Source organism: Ambystoma mexicanum, chromosome 3q (assembly GCF_040938575.1).
Source record: "Ambystoma mexicanum isolate Mex_15411 chromosome 3q, UKY_AmexF1_1, whole genome shotgun sequence".
In the NCBI taxonomy this organism is placed as follows: Eukaryota; Metazoa; Chordata; class Amphibia; order Caudata; family Ambystomatidae; genus Ambystoma; species Ambystoma mexicanum.
This window is the reverse complement of record NC_090926.1, coordinates 649,908,233-649,933,977: the sequence shown is the minus strand read 5'-3', so window position 1 is coordinate 649,933,977 and position 25,745 is coordinate 649,908,233. Positions and strand designations below refer to the sequence as shown.

The following is a 25,745-nucleotide window of genomic DNA, read 5'->3' as shown; positions in this document are numbered from 1 at the left end:
TTGAAACGGCTGTGGGGACACAAAGGGCATGCAATTAGTGTTGTTGTGGTGGCAGATGGGTGCATCACATGCGTCATTAAGATTGTACATTGAATAGTGTTAGTCACATGCATCTGATTGCTGGTGTATGCATTCTGTGATATTGGTTGCCATACGGATCATGATGGGTCCTTTGGCCCACACATGCACTGCCTGGGGGGGGGGTTGTTAATGGGTCCTTTGGCCCACACATGCACTGCCTGGGGGGGGTTGTTAATGGGTCCTTTGGCCCACACATGCACTGCCTGGGGGGGGGTTGTTAATGGGTCCTTTGGCCCACACATGCACTGCCTGGGGGGGGGGGGTTGTTAATGGGTCCTTTGGCCCAGTACTCACAACTGCATATTTTCATGTGGCATTCATGTTTGGGCACTTACCGGCATCTGCAGGTGGGCTCACTCCTGCCTCAGCCTCCCCGATCCCATGGATTCCCTCTAGGTGGAGGACGCTGCTGCAACGCTCCTCCCATGCTTGCAGCCTCAGTGGGGAAGGGGGTCCTCCGCCTGACCCATTGCTGCATTGGCGGTGCGTGGAAATGAGGTTGCGTACCCTCAGCCTCAGGTCGTCCCACCTCTTCTGGCAGTCCTTCACGCTCCTCGCTGTCACGCCCACAGCGGTGCACTTGCGTGCAGCTTCGGCCCACACCTCCTTCCTCCGCTGCTGTGTGGCACGCCATTGGTCGGCGCTGAACAGCATCTCCGCATTGTCCACAATGTGCTCCACCAAGACGGTTAGCTCCGCCTCGCTGAACCGCTGTTTGGGCTGCCTCTGAGCAGGAATCCTGGCAGACATACTGGTGGTCCCTTTTGGCTTCTCAGAGTTAGGATTGTGCTTGTGCTGGCTCTGGATGGCAATGGATTGTGCTTTTATATGATGGCCGCCTCTCTGTTTCCTGTTTTGGCGATCATGGTATTTCCGGTTCCGTGTCCGTGGCGGCTGAGGCGGACACGGGTTTTGCTCCACTTGTGGCTGCGTTATTTCCATTTCCGTGGGGTTTTCTGTGACGGCGGTAACAACGTTTCCGAGTCCGAGTGGTGCGCGTGACCGACAGCGTGTAATCGGACGGTTTTTCCGCAACCTTGCGGACATGGAAACGTTTTTACCGCCATCACGGATTTTGCACGGTCCCGGACTGGCAGGTTGTAATGAGGCCCACTGTCTTTTAAAGTTGGTCCATAGGAGATATTCAAAAATAGTGGGCGTGGCCAAACGAGCATTCATGCGGTTGGACGTTTTTTGTAGTGGAATTTGTTCACACTCAAAATCCCAATGAGCAATGAGTTTCTGTAATGTTACTCTCCTGTAGGAGGTTGTAATGATGAAATGACTAACTGGACAATCTCCAGTATTTATTTCAGTCAAATGTTTCTTAAAATAGGAGATCCAGGGTATTGACAAATAGTTTGCCTCAGACTGTAAAATATGTCTTAAGAGCAAACGGGCCAGATTAGCTTTCATATTTAACCAGACTCTGAACCACAATTTGACTGGCTCGATACAAATGTCATCTTCAATATATTGCATCCCCACTTCTGTATGTATAGCAAACATCGAGGCTGAGTTAGGTAGGCTCAATAAACACTTAAAGAAACGATTCTCATCTAATTGTAACCCCTTCAGATCTGCCATTGCCCATAAAGTTGCAACTGTAAGGGTGCATACGTACAAGTCTGACACAGTGGTGGCATGTTTGTTGACAATGACTTTAATTTATATATAAAAGTAAAGAAAAGGAAAACATATCTGGCCCTATTTCCAAGAGGGGGTTCTCTCCCTCAAAAAAAGACTAAGGACTCTGTCAGGATGTCCAATAAAGTACAATGTCCACCATCCTGTGTCCAAACCTATTTCCATCCTTTGCACTCTAGATTAACTAAGGAAACACAGGGAGTTTTCTTGATCCAGAAGAAGGGCTTCCCTTATTCTGGATGTCAACTCAAATGTTCAATTCTTGACGAGAAAACATGATGAGTGGTTCTTTAACTTAAAGGTTTTTGATGTTGGATGCTCCAAACGGATCCAAAACAACAATATTAGCAGAGAATTGCCTTCCCTCCTTTCAGAGCCCCATGCAATGAGAAAAAGCCGTACCAAACTTTGAGGCATGGGTTGGGTTTATCACATATTTAGGGCCAAACACACAGGAAACAGAAAAGTTCTTGGGGAAAACTGCAGGGGAAAGAGGCTTGTCCAACAGGAAAAGTGCTGATTGGGACTCCACCTAGATGCACCTGATGGAAACCCTCCTTTACATTGTCTTTTCCAAAGGGAGCCTAATCCAGAAGCCTTTCCCAAAACAGAACCAGATTGCCTGAGAGAGAATTTGAAAGCAAGGAACAAATTGGGAGCAGAGCTTACTTGGCAAAGTTGCCTGGAGTTGTTAATATTCATATCTGACCTGTGCCTTTAAAATATCATCCAAAAGTGAGTATAATAACACCTGTGCATTTAGACATATGTTCCTCGAACTAATGAAGCAATGAAAAATCTCTTGGGGTTCGGTGTCAGATGAGAGATTATTTTATAAACTATGCTACTTCATGGGGACTTTCCTGTTAGGGAAACGTTGTGCAGGACATTTAATTCTCTGAAAGTAGCCAAAGATTAATTCATTAATCCCTGGGTTTTCACAGGGGCCATTTATATTTGGATTTGTGACATTCTTTACATTGTGATTCACAAATGTGTAGCAATTAATAGACTTCTTGACCTGCGAAAACCATAGCTTACATAAAAAGAGAAATCATGAATAATGTTTTAGACCCTTTAAAGTGGAATAGGAAGGAGGTTATTTCTCCACTTTATGCACTTATGCACAAGGCAATGGGCCTCATTACAAGTTTGACGGTCCTGTAACAACGGTACCGGTAAGCTTGCCAGTACTGTTGTTAGCGGACCGGCAAACTACGAGTTCTGCTCGCGGTTGCGGCACCCGCAAGCAGACACTGCCGGTAGCACCGGCACCATTTTGAATGGTGCTGGTGCTACGGGCCTCGCCATTCCCATTAAGCCCTATAGGGCTCAAATGGGAATGGGGAGTATAAGTTTCCAGCCCCTGGCAATGGGGAAGTGTAATGGCCCTGTATTTCCCCATTGCCAGGGGCCGGAAAAATTCACAAGTTTGGGGGCAGCCTGCCAGTTTTACCGGCAAAGCTACCGCCAAACTTGTAAGGAGGCCCAATGTCTATTTAAATAACCAGTGCCATTTTTCTTAATAAAATGGTGCAAAAAAGAAAGGATTCTGACTTAAATTGACACCTAATACCTATTAAAATGAAATGTTGATTAATTTTCTATCTCAAATGTGTACTTTCATTCTTGTGTAATCCTTTATATGATTCAAATCTTGTGCTCTCCAAAAATCGAAACTTCTTTCTTAAACCTAAGCATGCATACAAAGTAGCCAAACATATAATACCCTGTGTTTTCATATACATGTCCAAACTACAAACCAACAATGCACTATATCTAGAGTAGAATTATCCCTAGAATTAGAAAGTTATATGTGAATACTATGTTTTTCTCTGATGCCAATACTTGTTGATGGTGTCAGAGAAAATTAAGTGAAGTATATTTGTATATTGTATATTTCTGATCAGAATAGTTTGTGGTTTTTGGGAAATGTGATGCTGACAATTGGTGGAATATTATAGATGACAATGTCAGCATTCAAAGTTAGCATACCACCCTTAGTCATTTTGATCTATTATTTTAAACTAGTTTAAAAGCCTGTGTACATGGACTTGAAAGAAGACATTTGCAGAGTGTAAATGTATTATCTGGTGTATGTTAATGTGATATATGATATATGATATGATATGGCATTTGTAACGCGCCTATACACAGGTGTTTCAAGGCGCGACGAGGCAGGGAGGGGAGGAAACAAGGGGAGACAGACAACGATCCTACTAGGCCAGGTGTCATTCAGATCGCGCAAGTGCAGGGGTGGGGGAGGGGGAAAAGTGCAAGGGGAAGGGGAGGGGGGGAAGTGCAGTACAAGGTAAGTGGCGTAAAGTAATAAATAAATAGGGCCAGCTGGTGGCAAGTGCAAGGTAAGTGCAGAACAAGTGCTGGAAAAGGGGGGGGGGCTGTAGGGATACAGAGACAGTCCCGCAGTGCAGAGGGGTTCCAGGGCATCAGTGCAAGTGGAGAGTGGCTGGGCCCAGGACCGAGGCCGTTAAGAGTGGTCCAGTTGCAGAATCAGTGCAGTTTCAGTGAAGAATATTAGCTGTTCAGCAGGGGAGAGGGAGAGAGAAAGCAGAGGCAAAGAGGAAGGTTTTGAGGTGCTTCCGGAACCGGAGATGGTTCTCCTCAAGTTTCAGGGAGGCAGGAAGGCTGTTCCAGAGGGAGGCCCCTGCCGCGGAGAGGGATCTACCCCCAGCTCGTTGCTTCGAGAAGCGGCTGACCCTGAGGGAGTTGGAGGCGGATGAGCGAAGGGCTCGGGAAGGAAGATATTTGGGAAGAGAGAGTTGAAGGTATTTAGGACCAAGGCCCCAGAAGGCCTTGTGGACAATGCAGAGGGTTTTGAACTTTATCCTCGCAGCCACTGGGAGCCAGTGTAGAGATTTCAGTCCTGGAGAGATACGGTCCCTGGGCTTGAGGCTAAGGACAAGTCTCGCAGTTCTGTTCTGGATGAGTTGCAGAGGGCGGAGAGTGGAGGCAGGCAGATTAAGGTAGAGGCTGTTACAGTAATCCAGCTTCGAGAGAACCAGGGCTCGGGAGACAGTGAGCTTCTGGGGGAAGGAGAGGAAGGGAAGAATACCTCTGAGGAGGTGCAGCTGGTAGTGTGACTTCTTAGCGACGTCAGAAATATGAGGAGAGAAGGAGAGTGTGGAGTCGAAGATGACCGCAAGGTTTTTTGCATTGCAGGTAGGAGCAGGGAGGGGGCCAAGGGAGGCAGGCCAGAGAGCTGCAGGGAAGGAGGGAGTGGGTGTACCGATGAGTAGAATCTCAGTCTTACTGGCATTAAGGCAGAGGTCATTGGCGGCACACCATTCCTGGATAGCAGACAGACAGTCAGAGATGAGGGAAGGAGAGGGGGAGGCTGAGGGTAGCCTGAAAATGAGCTGGGTATCGTCCGCAACTGGACCTGCACAGAATATTTAAACTAACCCGGACTTAAAGAAATTGGAATCCTTATAAGTGATTCACACTATATAAAAAGAAAGTCCTAAATCAAATTCAGTGATTTTTTTAGACCAAACAAATAAACAAAAACACTCAACGACTGCTACTCTGTTAGTTATTGTAATTTATGTTAATAGAAAAAATTGTAAAGGATCTTGCTCCTTTTATGTGGAGGAGTAGTAACCCCAAACAAAATCTCATAGAATCCGTTGATAGTTCAACATAGTACATATGGCCAATTATTGTATCCTCTCCTCATTGTCTTGGATTCCACTTATGGGATTTGGACTCAAATATATAATGTTGAGGGATGTCTGAGAAATACAATTCACATGCAGCATGAATCGAAGTAGACATGAAATCCTAAAGCAAAGTAAATTGAAGTTATACAGTTTAAATTGTACATGAAGAATATTATTTATATAATACAAACCAAGAAATATTACAATTAATAATTACATAATACATAAGTACATTGAAAAAAAGTAATTTATTTTGTTAGAGAAATAGTGCTTAATTAAATGAATTTCTGAATATGTTTTTTAATGTATATATTTTCTTAGTGTATGCAACTTGAAGTATGCTGTTAAAGTGGTATCCCTTGTTGAAATGCACATTTTGTTTGCCTGGAATATAAACATGAAGTCTTATTGTTGTATGAGTAAGGCTACAGCACCCTCAAGCAGTGACAACAGGCAAAGCAGGCAGGAAGGCTTCGGCCAAACGTACATCTGGCCTTTTATTATATAGTATATGATAAAATGTCATATTCAGATTAAATAATAGTCTGTTTTTTGTCCCAGAATTTTGGTGTGGGAATGTCTTGGGCAGGGGGAGGGCTTTAGATGAGGGAACATAGTGCACTGCCCTGCGCGGCGATACAGGTCTTCTGACAAGGCTTTTAATAGTAGAGTAGCAGCAGCAATGACTGTTTCCTGACAAGTGACGGAGATGACCAGGAGATCCTTCCCATACCACCCAGGGGGGCACGGTGCATTAGCTCAGCAGTAGGACTTCTCTGAATTGTCTGGGGCCTAAATCGCAGTGTACAAAATATAAAGTAATCATGTAACTAATTTCTAAATGTTTATTGAATCTTTTAAGTTTGTCACCACCTTTTCTTGATGTTATTTTGACAAATTAAAATCTAAAAACAACTAACCCATGAACACCCACTCAGTTTAAAGTGTACAACACAAACTATCTGCAGAAAAACCAAGATGTAGAATATTATTTTTTTTGTAGGCGATTATCACTTGTCTCAGGTTTTCTTCAAATTGTAATTATTTTTCTGGTAAACCTATAGAAGACCTAAGCCCCTCAAAAAAACTAAAAAAAGAGAGCAACTACACATCTCTCTCTCCATTTTGCTCCTTTCTATCTCTCTGAACGGTTTACAAAAAATATTTACAAATTGAAACCCTGCCAAGCAATGGAGATGGCTGTCTGCGAAGCAGTGCTGGCACTGTCTATCCACACGCTTTCCACCACCTTTTCCTTACTGATGATGTTCCCACAGGTCAGACGCATCACTTGAGAATGTTATTCTGACTGCTGTTCTCTCATGTTAGGTTTTTAGTCCTAGAAGAAAGAAAAACTGAGAGCGGATCAAGAAATATACATCTGTGACCATTGGTTTTTTGCACACAATACTGCACATTAACAGTATGCCAAAAAAGTCCAGACACTTTTGCGCTGCAGATTATTTTTATAATATGACAATATTAAGTACATGAGATAAACAATAGAAGTGCTAATTAATATGTACATTCATCCGAAAACCTTAATAAAAAAACATTCATTGGCAAAGCGAGAATACCCCCATGACTGGGAAGATATCCTCATAGACAAAGAAAACCAAGTATTCAAACAAATTAGATTCCTCTGAGCAAGGCAAACCCAACATTAACTCATTGAACTGCACATGCCAATGTTTCGCCCTTTTGGGCCTTGCCTAGGTTGTTAGCAAAACTTGTTTCTTATTACACAATAAAATACATATTAGCACTTAGGTCCATAATCCAGATAATTATCTGGTGTGCAAGAAGACGGAAGAAAATGGGGATAGGGGGCAGGGCGTAGGAGACACATAAAATCTCGGGGGACAGGGGACATCTTGGGGACTTTGCTTTATTTATTTATTGTGTTTTAGTCAAAGAACTCGACTTTTCATAAAATTAGAATTAAAATAGCAGTACGTATTAAATTACGAATATCACTGTATAAAAGAAGAGAAATGAAGAAAAGAAAACAGAAGAAAATTAAAGGATGCAGCAGCAAAGAACATGCCTTTGTATGTTACTTGATTTTTCATCTGACTAGGAGCTCATGGTAAGAGAGAGGAAATAACAGTTGCTCCCAGTGGGCCACAGCTAGGACGCCAGCTCGTTAAGAGGCAGATCACCTGTAAGTGGACTCCTGCCAATTAAAGGAGTTGAAGCCTTTTCTACCAACTGCAAGTTGCTACATTTATGTGTGGGGCAAGGGGATGTGTGTGTCTCTTGGAATGGAAGGATGGGGGTTTCAAAGAAAGAGGAAATCTTGTTTGTACCTCTGAGTAAGCCCTGTAATGGGAGTAGAGGGACTAGGTGTGTGATGATGCTGTTTTGACTGTCCTCCGGGGGACCTGGGGGGGTACAGCAAACAAGGAGGACGAGCGATCGCAAGCCCACCCCCTTATAAGCACTCCCCAGGTCCACGGCCGGATGTGTCGGACCCAGGGGATGCCTAGTAGGTGGGGTGTATGTGGACCCAGGGGGGTAGCCAGAGGGACAGTCCGCTATGTCGGCTGCCCCTCTAGCGACCCTGCGAGGGCCAGGCCAGCCTCTAACGAGGAGTCTTGTCCCTCTTATTCCATCTCATGCTGGTGTCAGAGCCTAGCCTTTCTTTGCCTTTGTTATTCTGAATGCAGAGCTGGACTCTGTTCCGTTCTCGTTTTACATTTGCTGCAAAGCCTGATCTATTTGATTCTCTCATATGTTACTAGGACGGCAGAGCATGGGTCCTCTGCCCTGTTACATTATTCAAAGAGCCCCTCTGGCATTTCTTTTTCTCTCCCTTGTCTCACTGCTTGCTTGCTTGCTTAATACACACCTCCTTGCTTGAACACTCAACATATTCTCCCTAACACAGCAATGGCAGCTGTAGTCTGTCTTAACTTCTATTTGTTCCATGTCTTGAATTGGCCTCTTATTTCCGCTTTTCTGTCTGCAGGGGAAAGGCATTTGTCAGTCACTGCCATGATAGTTCTATCTGGCCATAATAGGGCAACAGCTAGCCAATATTGGAAGAACATGGGCATATTATGCCAGAGGCTGGCAACTGCTTTCCTAATGCCTACAAAAGAGACACAACTCTTGCCTTTGTTTCTAACAGTAATTCAGTGGATGAAGAAACACGAGAACACACATATTGCTTAAAAATGAAGGGGATGATGTCACACCTGGTTAAGACATTTAGATCACGCCAGGAGCTAATTTCCAGCTGCAATTAAGCAATTACCTTTTAGACTTCTGGCTTTAAATAACATTAGTATCACCTGGAAAGCACAGAGGTTGCTCAACAGGGTTCCTGGAGCACGAGGGGTACCCTACTCGTGGGCATGGATGATTGGAGGGCATTCTTGCCCTGGTTTGGAGCCTGGCCCCTACAGCCATGATATGTGAAGGGCCTGTTACTTTTGGTTGTACGTACCCTTTGAGGGTGGGCAAACATTGCCTCCTGCTTTAGCCCACTAACAGCTCTGCTTGGCAACTTTATCACACATACCTGTCAGGTGGCATGTAACTCAATGCTACTAATGTGATCAGCATCAGAAGTCTGGAATCCTTTGCCACATCAACTAGGTTACAGACTTGCGACCTGAGACTTATCCATGTCTGAGTCGGCATCTGTCGCCCTGTGGGGAAGACACACACAGAAAGAGCACGGCACATTGCCCTTGTGAGTTTTGGGCACAATTCACTCCGCAGAGAAAGTGGCACATGCTGGGCAACATTCTCCCACTTTGACAATGTGACCCAAAGAGCGAAATTGGCCATTTGAAATACCTCTGTCGACTGCTTAACGCGAGATGGCAATTAAGGGCATTTGCCAACGCACTCAAGAAGCACAGGGACACCCTCTTACCAGCGACATGCCATGCTCACTCATTCTGATCACGAATTGCTATTTATCTGGGGTCATGTTAAATGTATTTATTTATTTATTACATGTGTAGCATCACGCAAAACCCCCAAGCATCAAGGCGCAAAGTAAACTGCATGGAGTGGACCACTTCCAATGGCGCACGTTTTTACTTTTCTGCCACAAAATGGAAGATTTTAGCTGAAAAAAAAGGTGAAATCAGATTGCTTTTCCACTTTAGTAGAGTGTAAATACCTTGAGCAATTAGTGATTGCTGGCGGAATTGACAATGGCTTCCTCTGTACTCCGCCCGCTTTTACCAGGTTTAATTTCCAAGCAGATCCCAGAGGAATCCCTTTCCTTATTTCCAGCATGAGAATCCATGCTGGCAGTAAGGCTGCATTTGTCTGGTGGAGCGGGAAATACAGGGGGTCCTGGTGTGTCCACTCGGCTACCGAACTCCACCCAGAAAATGCACGAAAATCTGGCCATTTAGAAAAATGCGACAGTAGTAGTGTTTTCCACCACTTATTCTGAACCAATTGAACTGAATAATGCTCTGTTGCATCGGAATCTGAATGCATTCACTCTGCCTATTATCCCACCGGAAGATTAAGCCAGGTGCTGAACACAGGTGTTACATATTCCTTTGCACAATCTGCATTTGGAGCATTAACTAACTGAGCTACCTTACAAATGATGTCTCCTCTGGGGCTTTACCGTCTTAACCCCTTAACTGCCATGGGTATATCCCCCCAGTGCCAAGGCCTTTTTTGGTGATTTCGGTATGTTGCTATTCAATCCCTTGTAACTTCTTTGTTACATGAGATATCTCGGCCAAAGTTGGCCCCTATTTTCCCCACTTGTAGGCAGCCGTAACACCACCCAGGAATCCTAGTTTGCTGTAGGGGGGTGAGAGAAAATAACCAAAAAGGAGAACATTTGTTTTTTTTTCAGAAAATGCCAATAAAATGTTGTACAAAGAAGCCTGTGGTGTTTTCCTTGTAAGAGCCAGGAACAAATGGTTTGCTGTGCTGGATTCGCCGTTTTCCAGGCTTTCAAGAACAGATTGAGTGGAAAGCAAAATAACATATTTTGATACATACATTTCTGAAAAGTAGACAATATTCCAAGTTTAGGAAGGGGTGATTTGCAAAGGTCAGGCAACAACTATGTAGGGAAAGATTCCATAGTTTGGGGGGAAATCGGGAAAATGAGAGAAAAAAAAACACAATTTCCACACATTTCACTCTGGTCACCCAACAACACATGGCCTACCTTCCTGCGTTCCCATAGGTTTCCGACGAAAATGGTACCTCACATGTGTGGGTGCACCTACCTGGGTGCAAAGGGAAAAGCCTAAAACACTGGTAACCCCAAGTCTTTTCACACAGCATATTTTCAGGAATTTTGCTCATGTGGACAACCTACAGATTTGGGCCTAGGGTGTCGAAGCCACGAAGGAAATCAGGGAACCCCATGCATTTCCGAAAAGAAGACACCCGTGGGCACCCCCCTTTCCACTAAAAACATCCATGGTGGTTTAGTGACCCCCACACCCACCCAAAACAAGTTATCATTTTTTTTGGTTTTGTTTTGCCTCTTTCCTAGGGGCAGATTGTGCTAGCAATCTACCCCTAGGGAGGGCTACATGAGATGCCCCCCATCCATTTGGGGTGGGGGTAGAGGGTTACCCCCTTTCCACTAAAAACATCAATGGTGGTTCAGTGGCCCCCCACACCGACCCAAAACAAGTTATAATTTTTTTATTTTTGTTTTGCCCCTTTCCTATGGGCAAATGGGCACATGTGTGTGGCCATATGCCCCGGGGGGGGGGGGCAAAGCGTACTGCCACAGGCTTGGGGGGTGGCTCTGCCAATATTTGCAGTGGCCTCCCCTCCACCCCAAATGGATGGGGGCATCTCATGTACCCCTTCCTAGGGCAAAAATCTGCCCCCAGGGAAGGCTACATAAGGTATTTTTGTTTTGCCCTTCCCTAAGGGCAGATGGGCACATGTGTGTGGCCATCTGCCCCCGGGAGGTCAAAACATACTGCCCAGGCTTGGGAGGGGTGGCTCTGCCAATATTTGCAGTGGCTTCTTCCCCCACCCTAAATGGATGGAGGGCATCTCATGTACCCCTTCCTAGGGGCAGTAATCTGCCCCCAGGAAGGGCTACATAAGGTGCCCCCCCATCCACTTAGGGTGGGAGGAGAGGGCCACCCCCCTTGCAAAAATCCCTGGTGGCTAGTGGTCCCACCCGCACCCACCCCATCCAAAACTACGTATAAAAAAAATTATCTTTTTTTTTGTTAGCCCCCCTTCCCTGGGGGCAGATGATCACCCATCTGCCCCCAGTGTATTTCCCCCATGCTTTGGGGGCCAGGAGGGGAATGGGCAGCTTACATAGTAAGCAGCCCCTCCCCCCACTTCAAAAACAGATCCCTGCACGACAAACCAAACACATATTCTGGAGGGGATAAATGATATTACATCCCCCCCACTTAAAATTGTGGGGGGGATTTGTCCCCCCTTACCCTCCCATGTCCTACGCCCATGAAAGGGGGAGTGAGGACGAGAAAATGAAAAACCTCATTTTGCATATTGCTACCAAAACCCACAAAAACATGAATGTGTATTTTCCATATTTAAGCATTAAACATTACAGATACATCCATCTTTAAACTGACATTTGCTTCTGAGGATCTTGCTTTAGACAGAGACCCTAGGCACACCCCCAATAACCCACGCCCAGAGAGTCAGGATATCCAAAAGTCTACTGACCACACTGGTCACTGTTACCGTTCTGTTTTCAAATAATGCAACTCTTATAATTGTGTTCTTACCTAATAGTCATCATTTTACAGTCCTCATTTATGGACTTATCTTTGTGTACCATTCACAAGCCCTCTGAACATGCATGACATGTTTATGTTAGAAATACGACCTTTACCATTTTTTAGAATTCGGGTTAAAGTGCCTAGCAAGTCAAATCACCTTTGTTCCAAAGGTTTTCATCGTGGGAATAACCTTTCACAATCTTGTTGTTACAAAATTCCTCTTGAGGGTTGATACTCCTTGTGAATTGATTTGTGATATTTCCTAATTATAATTTCTAAAATTATAACAAACAAAAACTAAGGTAATATTTGGAGTAGATCAGCTAGATCAGGTCTATCACGCTGTTTGGGAAATAGTTATTACATGTAGCGAGTAATTGTCATTTTATACATGAGAGGTACTGATGCTGTTTCAAAAATCTTCTTAGTGGTTCAGATCCACTATATTTATTTATTTTAATTCTTGTTATGCGCCACATGCCCGTGGGCCTCAGGGCGCACAGAAAACGAAAACAAGACAAACAAACATTAAAAGATTGAAGCAGAGGAAGTGTGGAAAAGGAGTAAAATTATTCTATGTTGAAAAGGTGAGTCTTTATAGCTCTTTTAAAAAGAGGGTCGATTTGAACGTAGCGTATTGCAGGTGGAAGTACGTTCCATAGGAGAGGACCCTGGGAATCGAGTGTGGTAACTCCAAATCTAGTGATTTTCAATCTGAGGGAAGCAAGTACTGTAGCAGTAGAGGAACGAAGGTTCCTGTCGGTTGTCTTGACTTTGATGCGTTCTGACAAATATAAGGGACTGCTTAAGGACAACACTTGTGTGTCATTGTTAACACTTTGTGTTGTTCGTGTTTTACTGGAAGCCAATGTAGCTTCTTCTGTAGGTGGAAATGTGAGTGCAGCGCGATTGATTAAAGATTGTGCGCACAGCATTATTCTGAGCCACCTGCAAAGATTGTATGGTGGCAGCGGTGGTGCCGGACTGTAGGCTGTTACAATAATCTAATCTAGAATTTATGAACGTGGTGGACAGAAGTGCACAGTTTTCAGTTGTTATGAATAGGAGAATATAGTGTATTCGCTTATTAATCAGCCCACAGCTAGATCGAATCCTGGAGACGTGGGGTTTCATGGATAGTCCGTCACCTAGAACGACGCCTAATGTTTTTACTTTCCTTTGGACCACGATGACATTGTCCGTGATAGTGAAGTTGGCATAGTCTGTGGCTAGCTTGTTTCGGGTGTTCGTAGAGGATACTGTCATGAGCTCTGTTTTATTGTTATTCAGGGCCAAGGAGTTGTAGGCCATCCAATCCTAGATGGCTTTATAGATGGTATTGATAGTTTCAGCATCATTTTTATAGTGACCGCTCAGCTGGATGATAATCTGAGTGTCGTCCGCGTAGTTTGTATATTGAACACCTAATTCATTTAGGAGATCCAGTAGAGGTCGTATGTACAAATTGAAAAGCGGAGGCGACAGGCATGAGCCCTGTGGAACACTACAGGTTTGAGAGATGGGGATGGAGTGATTATTACCCACACAGACCCTTACCATGCGAGGGCCCAAGAAGGATGCTATCCATTTGGATGCCAATCTGGAGCAATTTGCAACCTTTCCGAGCCTTGTCACTAGCAAGCTATGATCAACGAGATCGAAAGCTGCAGAGAGGTCGAGCAGCATCAACAATACAGCTTGATTTGTATCCGCTATGCCAGCTAAAGTCGACTTTGGCAAGCATGGTGGTTTCTGTTCCGTGAGAATATGTTCCTGTATGAATATTTCACGTTTCTCCTGATTAGGATGACTGAAAAGAGTGAAGTGAAAGTACAATAGCTAGTATTTGTGTGCATATATAGAAGTGCAAAATGTTTTTCCAAAATTACAGCCTCATTATAGTTCATACCTGTTGGCAGTAAATTAGGGCTCCTCGCGGTGGACACCTTTATTCTGGCGCTTCATTGCCATTTTGCAGTTGTATTTAAGCGCAGCTTATGTTTCATGACGTCATTATGCCGAGAGAGTCATCACGTTATTGATATCACGTACATGGGTGCAGGATGCCCATATTATACCAGTTTATCCCTGCAGGGATTTCCAATTGTGCAGTAAGACTCTTGACAAATATTGCATATATATATATATATATATATCTATCTTCTGAGCACTGATGGACATCAGGCAGGGTGAGTAGCACTCTTCACATCCATAGAGTAAAAGGATCCGCACACCAAAGTAATAGTAAAATTCCCGTCTTTATTGGTGCCTTACAAAATGGCACAAAAGTTAAAAGGCCATCAATATGTGGCACTCCCAAAGTGCATAATAAAAGTGCGCGTTGGGAACGTTAACGCGTTTCACGGCTCTACTCGCCGCTTGATCACAACAACGGGTCCAACTAGTGAGTTATAAACATGGTGTAGAGCAGTTTCACCGAAACGGAAGAAGGACTCCATTGGTAGGTACACTCTCCATGCGGCAAAACTGTGGTGGCCATCTTTGCCTGGAAAGGCCACACAAATGGTAAGTGGGAATAATATATATGCATAATTGTAGGAATGACCGCATTAGTTATATTCTAGTCACAATTAAGTAACTGAGACCTGGATTTAGGCTTCACAGAGGTTCTATTTAGGAACCATCCTGATTCAAATGCAAACCCTTGAATAGAGTTCACACATATGGAGGAACAATGAACCTTGTCCATTTAGTGATGTTAGCACCCGGCTGGTGGTTAGCACTATAATGATTTGGATGAGGCTTGATTCCAATGGTTGTGGAATCTGGTAGAACAAGAGTCCTAGACTTTGCTTCCTACACATGGGGGATAATTATATGTACCCAACTTGGTATAATACCATCCACCTTGATGCATAGACCGAGGAATCAAAAAAGGCGATATGACCTACTGTATGGACTCAGTCTAACTGCATTAGACCCAGGGCCCAAACAAAACCAGATCCTTACACAAAATGGATTCCATTAATATTACATTTGAAACCCTACTCATGAAATCTCTGGATTTACAGTTATGGCATTACTTATAGGATTATTTCCATTTCGGTATCCTGATTCAACCAAATAATAGTACTCCGTAGTCTATGAATAAGTCTGGCCTCCTCCTGCCTGAGCATTCTTTCACGATCTCAAAGTCTGTAGCTTGGACTGATATGTTTCACTCCAATGAATTTCAATTCTTCCTTGTTGTCCATCTGGTGTCTCTTGTCCCAATGTTCTTGTAGAGGCAGTCTTCCCCCTGTTGTGGTTGACCTATTTAAATGCTCTCTGATGTGGAAGCGTAGCTCTCTGATAGTCGAACCAATATACACTTTATTGCAAACGCATATGATAATATAAATTACATATTTGCTTCTCCAATTGATTAGATCCTTAATCTCGATTGTGTTTGTCTGGAGTCACATACGTTTGCACATTATTTAGTGCATATTTCCACATTGTACGATTCATGCATTTATAAAAGCCCTTCACTGGTTTACCACTCAGTGCACCCCTCTGAGTATAATCCACATTACTCGCCATGTAGATTGGATTTAAGATGGTTTTAAGCGTGGGTTCTCTGGTATACACAAGGTCTGGTTTTGTACCAATATATTTAGACAGCACATCATCCAATTTCAAAATCGGCCAGTGTTTTTTGAAAAATCTGGAGATAATGTCATTCTCTTTTGAGAACTGAGTAATCGTCCGGATTTCTATTTACATTATCTGCCTTTGTTTTAGCCTTATTTATAACAGCCCTGCACATTAACTTTTTCCAACACAGGCTGGTGTCTTTGTGGTGTTGCAATATTTTCACATGATCACTCCCCGGCAACCAAAATCCTCTTCTTCGCTGCTGGCGTTGTTAGAGGGGAGTTGGCGGACCATTGGTGACACCTCTGCTTTACCTCGCTTTGCCAGGGCCAGAGATCCTTGATCACAGAGAGTGTTGCCCAATATTAACTCCATCCGACCTTGCTCTCTTCACCAATGCCTGCCATTCTTTACAGTCCATCTTGGTTGCATCAGCAGCTGGCACTGGCTCTGCCAAGTGGAGTAGAATCCTGCACCCACACAGTCCTTGTCAATTCAGTCTTAAGTTGGCAGTGTACATCCTTTGCAGAAACGTCTAAAGGGACCTCTGATAATTCTCGTCAGCTGTCGCTGCTTTGCCCTCCCCAACCATTGGAGCTGCTGCTTGTGCATTGATCGGCATTAACCAACGGTGTATGGATTTACCATCTAGGAAATCATCCATCAGAAAACAGAACTGGGTTTCTGCTGAAGTCCTTGGCTTTCTCCCTGGAAGTGTCTGGAACTGCAGCACATCCATGTCATGCTACAACCTGCAAGTCTACACAAGCAAGTGTTGTAACAGTTTGTGGAAACCAAGGTGGTTCATCTTCGACTGCAGTCAAGAAGGCTTTGAGGCATGTTTTCAAGTGCTTGTAAGATTCTTTCTCCAAGTAAGGTATCAAGGTTTTTGTCCAAAGTAGCTTTCAAATTAAGCAATCAACTATAAAACAGTTTTCAAAGGCTATGTGATGGAGGCAATACATATATAGCAGCGATTGAACTGTCAAGCAAGGGTACATGTGAGTGAGTGGGGACGGGCATAGGCAGACAAGTGGACACTGTGCTGACACCACAGAAAATGTCTCTCTTTGCCGTAAAGATTAAAATGCCTTCCCTGTGAACATCTTGCCGTGCCTCTTTACCGTCGCCCGCCAACACCTGGGTTCGGAACTAACCACAGGGATTAATGCCCAATGAGAGAGAGAAGGGAAGCGGTGAACAGTGGGGCAAAAGGGTTAGCTCCAAATCCCTCTAAATCTATAGAAAGAATAGTTGGAACATCAAAGCAGAGAACAAACTGTGCAGGCAGGATCTGGTCACTTCTCTTCACTGCTGTTTCTCAGTCAAGGCTACATCCAGTGATGGTGCAAAGCAAGTATTGGCTCTACACCATACTCTTGGCTTTAAACACAAACACCTCTGTAGGCTTGGAGAGCCATAATCATTCACAGTCCAAGTACTGTAGTTCAGATCTCATAATGCATTTGCTTTCTAACATAATGTACAGTCTTATCTGAGAACGGCATGTCCCAGAATGCACCTTTGTGATAGCATTTGTACAGCACTCCTTACTGAGTTATAACACTGTCTTTGGAATTAATAGGTGGAGGTCTGCAAAGTGCTGGCCAATCTGCAACCTACCAGGTAAAATTATTAACTATAATGTGCGCCAAATAACCCAGAAGCTGGCTTACATCATGCATCTGTAATGTGTCCCTGAGCTGCTATAGCCATACTATAAGGCATGCAAAATTATGGATTCAGGCAGAGTCGGGCCCCCACACTGCTGCACTCTCCTCCCTTCAGGCCAGGGGTGATCTCCCGCAGATAGGGGGACATGACTGAAAGAGGAACCCCCAGGGGGATAAGAGTGAACAGCCTCTAGCAGGGAGAATCTCTAACAGCTGCCTTTCACCAGTCTTATCTGGATGGGCACAAACCATGTAGCCTCCTGGCCAAACTACTACTACACTTCTACGTATGTACATTGATGCAACTACTGTTGGCACACGATATGAGCTGAGCAGTAATTGATCATTAGGATCCATGTCACGGGGATAAAAACATGTTTAGCATGGCCCTGAGACAGGGCGAACCCATTTTGTTAATATTTATATCATAAACTATGCAGTGTGAAACATACAGCATGTTGCCTTACACCTAAACGGACTACATATGTTAAACCTGATTAACTGATTCACATGTGTGTTTACAATTATCACGATGGGGCGCCCCCACACCATTACCTTAAACGTCTGATGCAGCAAATGCAGAATTGTAAGAGGGTGCGGGTTGTGGTACAAGTGTTCAAGAAACAATCGTAATTGGACTGTGAAAAACAGCTCAGAAGCCCCTTCATAACTACATTCCGTGTCCTTGCTCATGAGCACTAATTTTATAGTAGAAATATTTCCAACGTAATGTAAACTTGCCCCAGTGGTTACCTGGAAACGAGTGTATCTGAAGGTGTGTGTGTGTTCAGACTCCCAGCATTAGGGGATGGTCCCGCGGCGCTCGATGTTAGTCGCTTATGAGCAAAGGCTTGCTTCTCCCAGTCATGCAGTCCTTTGGGAGTCAAGCGTCACCTATATCACTGAGCCCAGCTTTTAAATCTTTACTTACACATTTGCAAGTACAAGACGAAGCTCTTACGTGTATTTATCTACTCTCTTTCAGGCGTATTTGCTCGTTTAGATATGATACATTCCATATTAAATCGCCCAAACCCTCCCCTTGCAGTCTTTTAACCATTATCGGCCGTGCAGAGTGAATGGCCGATTTCGTGTTTTGTTGTGTTTTGTTTATCTCTGTTTTGTGCATTCCACTAGTGCCATCGTTGGTTAATCATTCTTCATACATTTTTGGATTCATATGACTCAAATGCCTTGAGTCAAGAAATCCTATTTTTCGCCATGCCAGGGCAGAAAGAATGGGAGACATTGAGTGGTCGCGAGCTAAAGTTCCGGGAAAGCCTAACAACAAGCCATCATGTGTGTCTGAGATCAGAGCTGTGACCCTGTTCGTGTTCTTTAACAGTGTGCCATTTGTTGCAGGATGACGTGATGATGCCTCAGCGAGTGCGGCTGCAGCATGAAGCCGCCCTTCGGCACTCCGAGAGTGTGAGTACACTGCTTGTATTTTTTCTCATGCTAATTTGAGACTAACGGACTAGCGCTGTTGGTGGTAGTACCAGCAGCCAAGGTGTAACTGTTATGAACAGTGACTCTCACCCTATGCAATTCTTTAACTCTTCCGTCCCCCCCCCCCCTCTGCTGCTGTTTCCGATGCATTCATTAATGTTGCTGATTGAACGCCCGGGTTGAACACAAAGGGGGAACAGTACACATGTAACACGTTGTTGTACATCATTTCGCCTACTTAGTATTACAATACAATATACATGGATGCGTAATTTTCTTCATACAGTTCAGTTTCGATGTGTTATGTAATATTACAAAGCTTTTATACTGTGCCATTCGCCACCTTAGGGTTCTTCCGGTTCCGGTACTTTGTCCAAGAAAATCCAAACCGTAGTCTGTGGAGGAAGGAAAACAGCAAAAAATGTATGTGGGGGTGGGGAGGGGCGGGGAGAGAGGTGAATCAGGACTGTGATAGGGACAGACAAAGCAAGTGGATGGGATATCCCCCCTTGCCTACAGCAAGAGCATGACAGAAATACTCAAGCTGTTACAGTTGGGCTGTGACAGCACAGTCAATGCCTGCTCGCAGTGCCCACACTCAATTCGAACTGCAGCTTCTCTAATCAAAATTCCAATTGACACTTAAACAACTAAAGTGATGAGTAGCATTTCAGATTAATTTGTGTGGCCTTTTTCTGACAATTCAGTCATTAGTTCATAAGGAGACCTTTGCTGTAGTATGTTTACTTTGTAGACAGTAGTGTAATAATGTGACAGAGCCATGATCTGCATGCTGACACGCATTGTAAACCAAAGAGCAAACTTTCAGTGGGACTGTTATGAAACTGCTTTAAATATGCTTGCACCAAATTGCAAGCTGCATATTAGCACACAAAAAATGCAAATAATTAAAAATGCAAATAAATAAATATTCTACATGTATACTGCATATGAATAAAAAATGTTTTAAAATCAAAACAAGTGCACCATGAAATTTGGGGATGATGGTGTGCATATGTGTTCTATTGACCCCCAATACCCCTTCTTCAGCATTGGATCTTGCATAGATAAACGTGGTCGCAAATCTTCACCTCACCAACAGGTTGGGCTTCCTGAGGGAAACGACCACAAAGCAGTTATATTGCATACATACTCAAACTATGATCTTGCCACTTCATATTGTGTATTTTACTCCTTGACCAATGAGGTGGGTAGACTAGGAACTCCACCACTGAAGGACATCATCAGATTCTGATTATGTGTATATGTGTATAAATGTATATTATAGGGTGGCTATCTCCGCCCTATAGTTAAGGTGAGTTGGACTCCCATAGGAATCCCTCAAAATTCAATTGTTAATAACCTTTGATTCAAGTAACGGATTTGACCGAAATTCCGAAAGTGTTTAAGGACTCATGGCCCACCCCCCCAGACTGCAAAGTTTTGTAAAGATTTGTTAAAAAGAAAAAAGTTATTACTCATAAAAAATACATTTTCCAAAAGTGCGGCCTACTCCTATTCATTTTCCCATAGACAAACAAGGTCAATTCTTTCAATGCAGTCAGCCCAAACTGCTTGACGGTTTTGGACCAGGTCTGAAACAACGTGGGCATGGAGCATTGACTCACAATCCATGTGTGGTTTAGGGTTATTCCGTGCAGTAGTTATTTAAATATTTGATGGCGAAGGGGGTGCCCCCTTCTGAAAAATAGATAGTTATTTTTCTGGGATTTACTCGGATCCAGGGTTATTTAGAAATTAAGCAACCACCATCTTGTTTGACTCTCGGTGCGAGCAATATTCAAGGTTATAGCTGAGGACATGGGAAAATGAAACGCAGGAAAAAAGCCATTTGCAGGTCAATAAACCTGCTAATGCCAACAGGCTAGAAGTGGGGGAGGGGTGGCTAGAGGGCACCAAGTGAAATTTGGTAGTTGGAGGGTGTCTAGGGACTGAGTTTGCAACACAAAGCTTTCTGTAGCCTCGGCTACAACCTCGAATAGCCGACATCTCAAAGCAAACTGCATCACAGAAACAGTGTGTGTTGTGGGGGGAAAGGGAGGGAGCAGGGGAGGTGAGGAGGCCCTCTGAGGAGTGGGGTGAGCCGACACAGATGAAGGGGGCACTCAGTGAGGGCCTGGGGGGGCAGGAAAGCATTTTATTCAGCCATTTTGCCAATATTCGCGGCTATAAAGGACTACGGATAGTCAAGAGTATGTGTAATTCAGTACCCACAGTTACAGCTTTTTTTAAAAGATATTTTTACATCTATAGTGACGTCAGGGGTGAAAAATCACTGGCCAGTGACATGATGGCCATCCAGGTCTCCCATCCATGCAGTAACCAGGAGAGACCCTGCTTAGCTTCAAAGCCACGAAGGGACACTGTCCTTGGCCATGTTGCCAAAGTTACAGGATGACTTAGAGAAACAAGCCGGCCCTTTCCTTGCTTTGAAGCTAAGCAGGGTCAGTCCTGCTTTGAAACTAAGCAGGGTCAGTCCCGCATACTGCATGGATGGGCGACCGAATGGGCATCTGAATTCTTTTTTTTTTTAAACCGTGCTACTGTCAGTAATGGAAACTTTTGCACTCTGAGACATTTTTTGCCTTTAGCTGAATTGCATTCTGGTATTGCATTCTAATATTTGTAGTCTCCCAGTCAATAATAAACAAAAATAGATATTTTTACAGCAACAGTTGATTTGCCAACCCGGCAGTAACTGAGACAAACCCTGCTTAGCTTCAAATCGAGGCAGGGGTGAGCCCACCTTACAAGACCACTTAGAGAAACATGGCCTAAGGAAGCTGGATCCTTCCTCGCTTTGAAACTAAGCAGGGTCGATCCCGATTACTGCATTAGTTTTAGATATCTCATAACACACGACATCCATATTGTTTTTTTTAAATTGGGCTGTCATACTATGAAAGTTTTGCACTTCGTGACCATTTTCTTGACTTTTGCTGAATTGCATTCTGATAGTTGTAGTCTCACAGTGATGATTGGGTGGAATAATGCCACAATTGTATACTTTTACCTAACATAGTTCTATAAGGATTAATATATTTGAGTGACACTATGGTATGTGTACTTTACAAGTTAGCTCTATAAAGCAGAGTATTGTTGAAAGTCTGACATGGGGGTGAGGAGGGGAAATGATGAGAGGGCAAGTAAGTCATGAGTATTTACCCACGATGTGGCAAGAGAGTTTGTAATCCTGGACACTGGTGCAGTTATTTAACACTGATTGTGGCTACTTTCCAGAGCACCAGTAAAGGACACATGTGGGTGGACAGCATAACTTTTCTTCAGAGGGCAAACGTAACCCCTTGGTTTTTTTGAGGTTGGCAAGCTTGCTCAAGTATTTGGCTACCAGGATTTTACTCAGGTTGTCATTTTCCCAGTGCAGACGCTTACCCACAAGACCACAAGCACTTGCTTCATATTGGGATTTTGTTTTCATGGAATATATTCACTACATATGGCAGGGTTTAAAAGGTGAGCACCTTTCTGAATTTTCCAGCATATTTATTGGAAGATTTCCTCTTTTAGGTTATTTTTCTGGTGTTCATTACTTTTTTTAAATGTCCAATGCTATTTTGTCTTGTGCACCTTGTTCTAAGGAGGTGGTCAATTGAACTGCATTTGTATATTTCATTTTAAAATATATGGTCACTTACTGTGCGTATATTCATGGGTACCAGCTTTTGATTTTGATTTTCGCTATGGGGACAAAAGTTCCTGGGCATATGTTATTCTTGCAGCTGATCATTTTTGACCTTTTTCCGTGCTGCTTAAATGCGGTTAGATGGGATCCTCGGCAAATCATTTAATCACATAGGTATATTATCTAAAAACATTGGGAGTTCTCAAAGCCTGCAATCTTTTATACATAATAAACAAATATATGTTTTTACAGCGACATTGAGAGTGGAAAATCAGTGGTGACCTGGGTCTCCCATCCATGCAGTAACAAGGACCGACCCTGCTTAGTTTCAAAGTGAAGAAAAGGCCAGCCCCCTAAGGCCATGGTGCCTGATAAGTGAGGCAAAGTTACAAGAGCTCTTAGAGCAACATAGATGACGGGGCCGGCCCCTTACTCACTTTAAAGCTGAGCAGTACTGTGCATATATTTATGGGTGCCGGCTTTTGAATTTCGCTATGGGTGTAGAAAGTACCTAGGTGTATGTTATTCTTACAGCCCGTCATTTGTGTCCCATTCCCCGCTGCTTAAATGTGGTTAGTTGGGGTTGTGCAATGTATCACAACAGTCAGCAATATATCGGCCATAAAAAAAGGGGCGTGGAGCATGGGACAGGACATTTTGGCATGGCCAGTTAGGTGCAGGCCATTATGGCATGACCGTTTTGCTACAAGGATGTTTTGGCATGAGAGGTCACAATTCGCATGAACCAACAGACACTTTGCATTTTGTGATATGGATTAACATTTATTTACTGCAACACTGTAAAACAGGATGGGACATGTATTACACCGTTGTTGCAGAATTGAACACGCATTAACATGAAACACATTTATTTACTTCAACCTTATAAAATAGAATGGAACATGTATAACACCGTCTCTGGGCAACATTATAAAACTGAAAAAACTAAATAAAACACATTTATGCTGCCTTCGAGAACCCTGGCCTGCAGAAGTTCGAGGCGCAGCACTTACCCACTATTACATTATTGTTTGAATTCTCACATGTTTCATACTCAGCCTTTTACAATTAGACACATTAAATGGTAGGCTAAGTATAACATGTATTTACCTTGTAGCACTAAGCCATTGTAGCATAGTGGTTGAATGCTGATACTTGAACTCTGGCAGACCAGGGATCAAGACTTTTTAAATGTTTTATTTAAAACAGTATATTTTGGTAATTTAAAACAGTATATTTTGGTAAACACTCTGTATTCTGGACTATGTAGTCTACCATGCATGCCTTTGATCCATGTGGTCTTCTTCATGTAAATGTTCACCCAATCACTGCATGATTTTAAGGAGGTCTTTTGAGCTGCACTGCCAATGGGTTAATAATAGTTGTGCGTCTTCCATTGTACGTGAGCCAGCACAAACAAGACTATCTTTGCAGCTCAAGGGAGGGCCTTGCCACACAGTGCCATTATTCGCTTAATATATTGTGGTACTTTTGACTCGCAAAGGGTGGAGGCAAGTAGACATCACACCTCTCCAGCCCCTTATTCTCACTTTGCCCAGCTGAAAAAACATAGTTTTACTTTTTCCCACACTCCTCTGATTCTACACTTCCTACCTTCTCCTTCAATAACTTACAGATCCCCTACTGCCATTCAAACCAAACAAATAAAGTACAGGAGAAATCATGAATATAGCCAAGATACATGTCTTGTATATATTGTTATATACCACATGCCCCTTGTTATTTGATATATATGATATGATAGTTTATTTATATAGCGCCTATACACAATGTGTTTCGAAGTCATTCAGATTTCCTTTTTACTTTGCATTTTGCGACTTGTAGTACAGGACACTTGATGGACAAAACAAAACTACAAGTCACAAAATGCAACAACAAAAAAACAAGAACTGGATGGGCATCTTCAAACATGGGCTCACCTGCTAGCCCTCTGACGTGTTATTCTGGTGGCAAAACTGGATATTTTGCCTGATGATGGCCAGATATTGAAAGAGAGGAACCTATGACTATTGAATAGCTACAACCCGTTGAGACCTGAACAGAGGCATCACGAAAGGAAATGTCTGACATGGAGGGCATAGGGGAGGACCATCTGATTTTGACACAAACTACTACTACCAAGTTCCAAACACCTTTCCTCGTGTATCAGTCCCCAAAAGACTTGGGCTTTCCTAGACTCAGGCAGCCAACTAACCACAAACAGAAGTAACCTAATCCGACCTGAAGAGATGTTCTCTTTGGAGAACGTCCGCATGACCTGCATTCCCAGGCATTCAGCCCTCTAGCCCAAAGCTATAGTCATTACATCTACGGGTCCAGGGAGAGGACAGCATGCTACAGGCCGGGGTATTAGGTAGAGATTGCTCCCAGTTACTTCTTTAGCTGCAAGTGCTGAAACTCTATCAGCTACCCCAGTTGCCTGGCAGTCCCCTTGACCAGTGGAGAGAAATCCCTAAATTGGAATATATTGGACACCCTAGGAAAGAGTAGATACATGATTTTAAATTAGATAATAAACAGAAGGGAAGCCAGAAAGAGAACAAATTTGAGGTCCGTTGGAGCAGCTCCCCATCCTTTGTTGTGAAGGAGCAAAGCTCCAGGGGACTCTGGGAGCCTGGCTCCCACCCAAAGTGCTTCTTGGTAGGATCCCCTGCTGCTACCACATCACTGATGTGGATTACACCCCACAAATTCCTCAACACTCATGAAGACACAAAGGCAGAGAGCCTTGAGTAAGCTACAGTCCCAGGGAGGCCTCACAATGCTGAGCTGGTCTGTGAACAATATGCAGTCATCAGGCAATGTGATCATGCAGTGAGAGAGGAGAGAACTCCAGAGAACGAGACACCTGTTTACCTCTTGGCGACTTGGAAAAGACGTGTTGCTTGGCCTGCTATATCTGGGACACCAAGGACCCCTAAGGCAGTGTTTTAATGAATTCCAAAATGGAGCCGACAGCGTTGCATTCTTCTAAAAGCTTTCTTACCCCTAATGGGTTCATGACAAAAGGTAAATAGCTTAATCTGGCAATAAACAAACCAAAGCCGATCTGTAATAATTGTTTCATAGATGGAATTGGGTGGGGCACCTAGCTCATCTGGCCAATCAGGGCACCACCCACAGGTGCCCTACAAAAAGACAGAGTAAAGTGTCAAAGAACACCAGAACCCCTGGGTATAAACGGGGCCCAGTAAAAAATCAGTATATGTCA

General features: G+C 43.7%; 1 protein-coding gene across 1 annotated transcript in view; it reads left to right on the top strand.

The window, feature by feature from the left end:
- The window catches only part of B3GNTL1 (UDP-GlcNAc:betaGal beta-1,3-N-acetylglucosaminyltransferase like 1), a 2,124,914-nt gene that overhangs the window by 578,631 nt on the left and 1,520,538 nt on the right, over positions 1-25,745 (top strand). Inside the window, exon 5 of the mRNA XM_069654544.1 lies at positions 18,763-18,828. Within this exon, the coding sequence (XP_069510645.1) occupies positions 18,763-18,828 (66 nt within the window). The remainder of the gene's footprint in view (positions 1-18,762; positions 18,829-25,745) is intronic.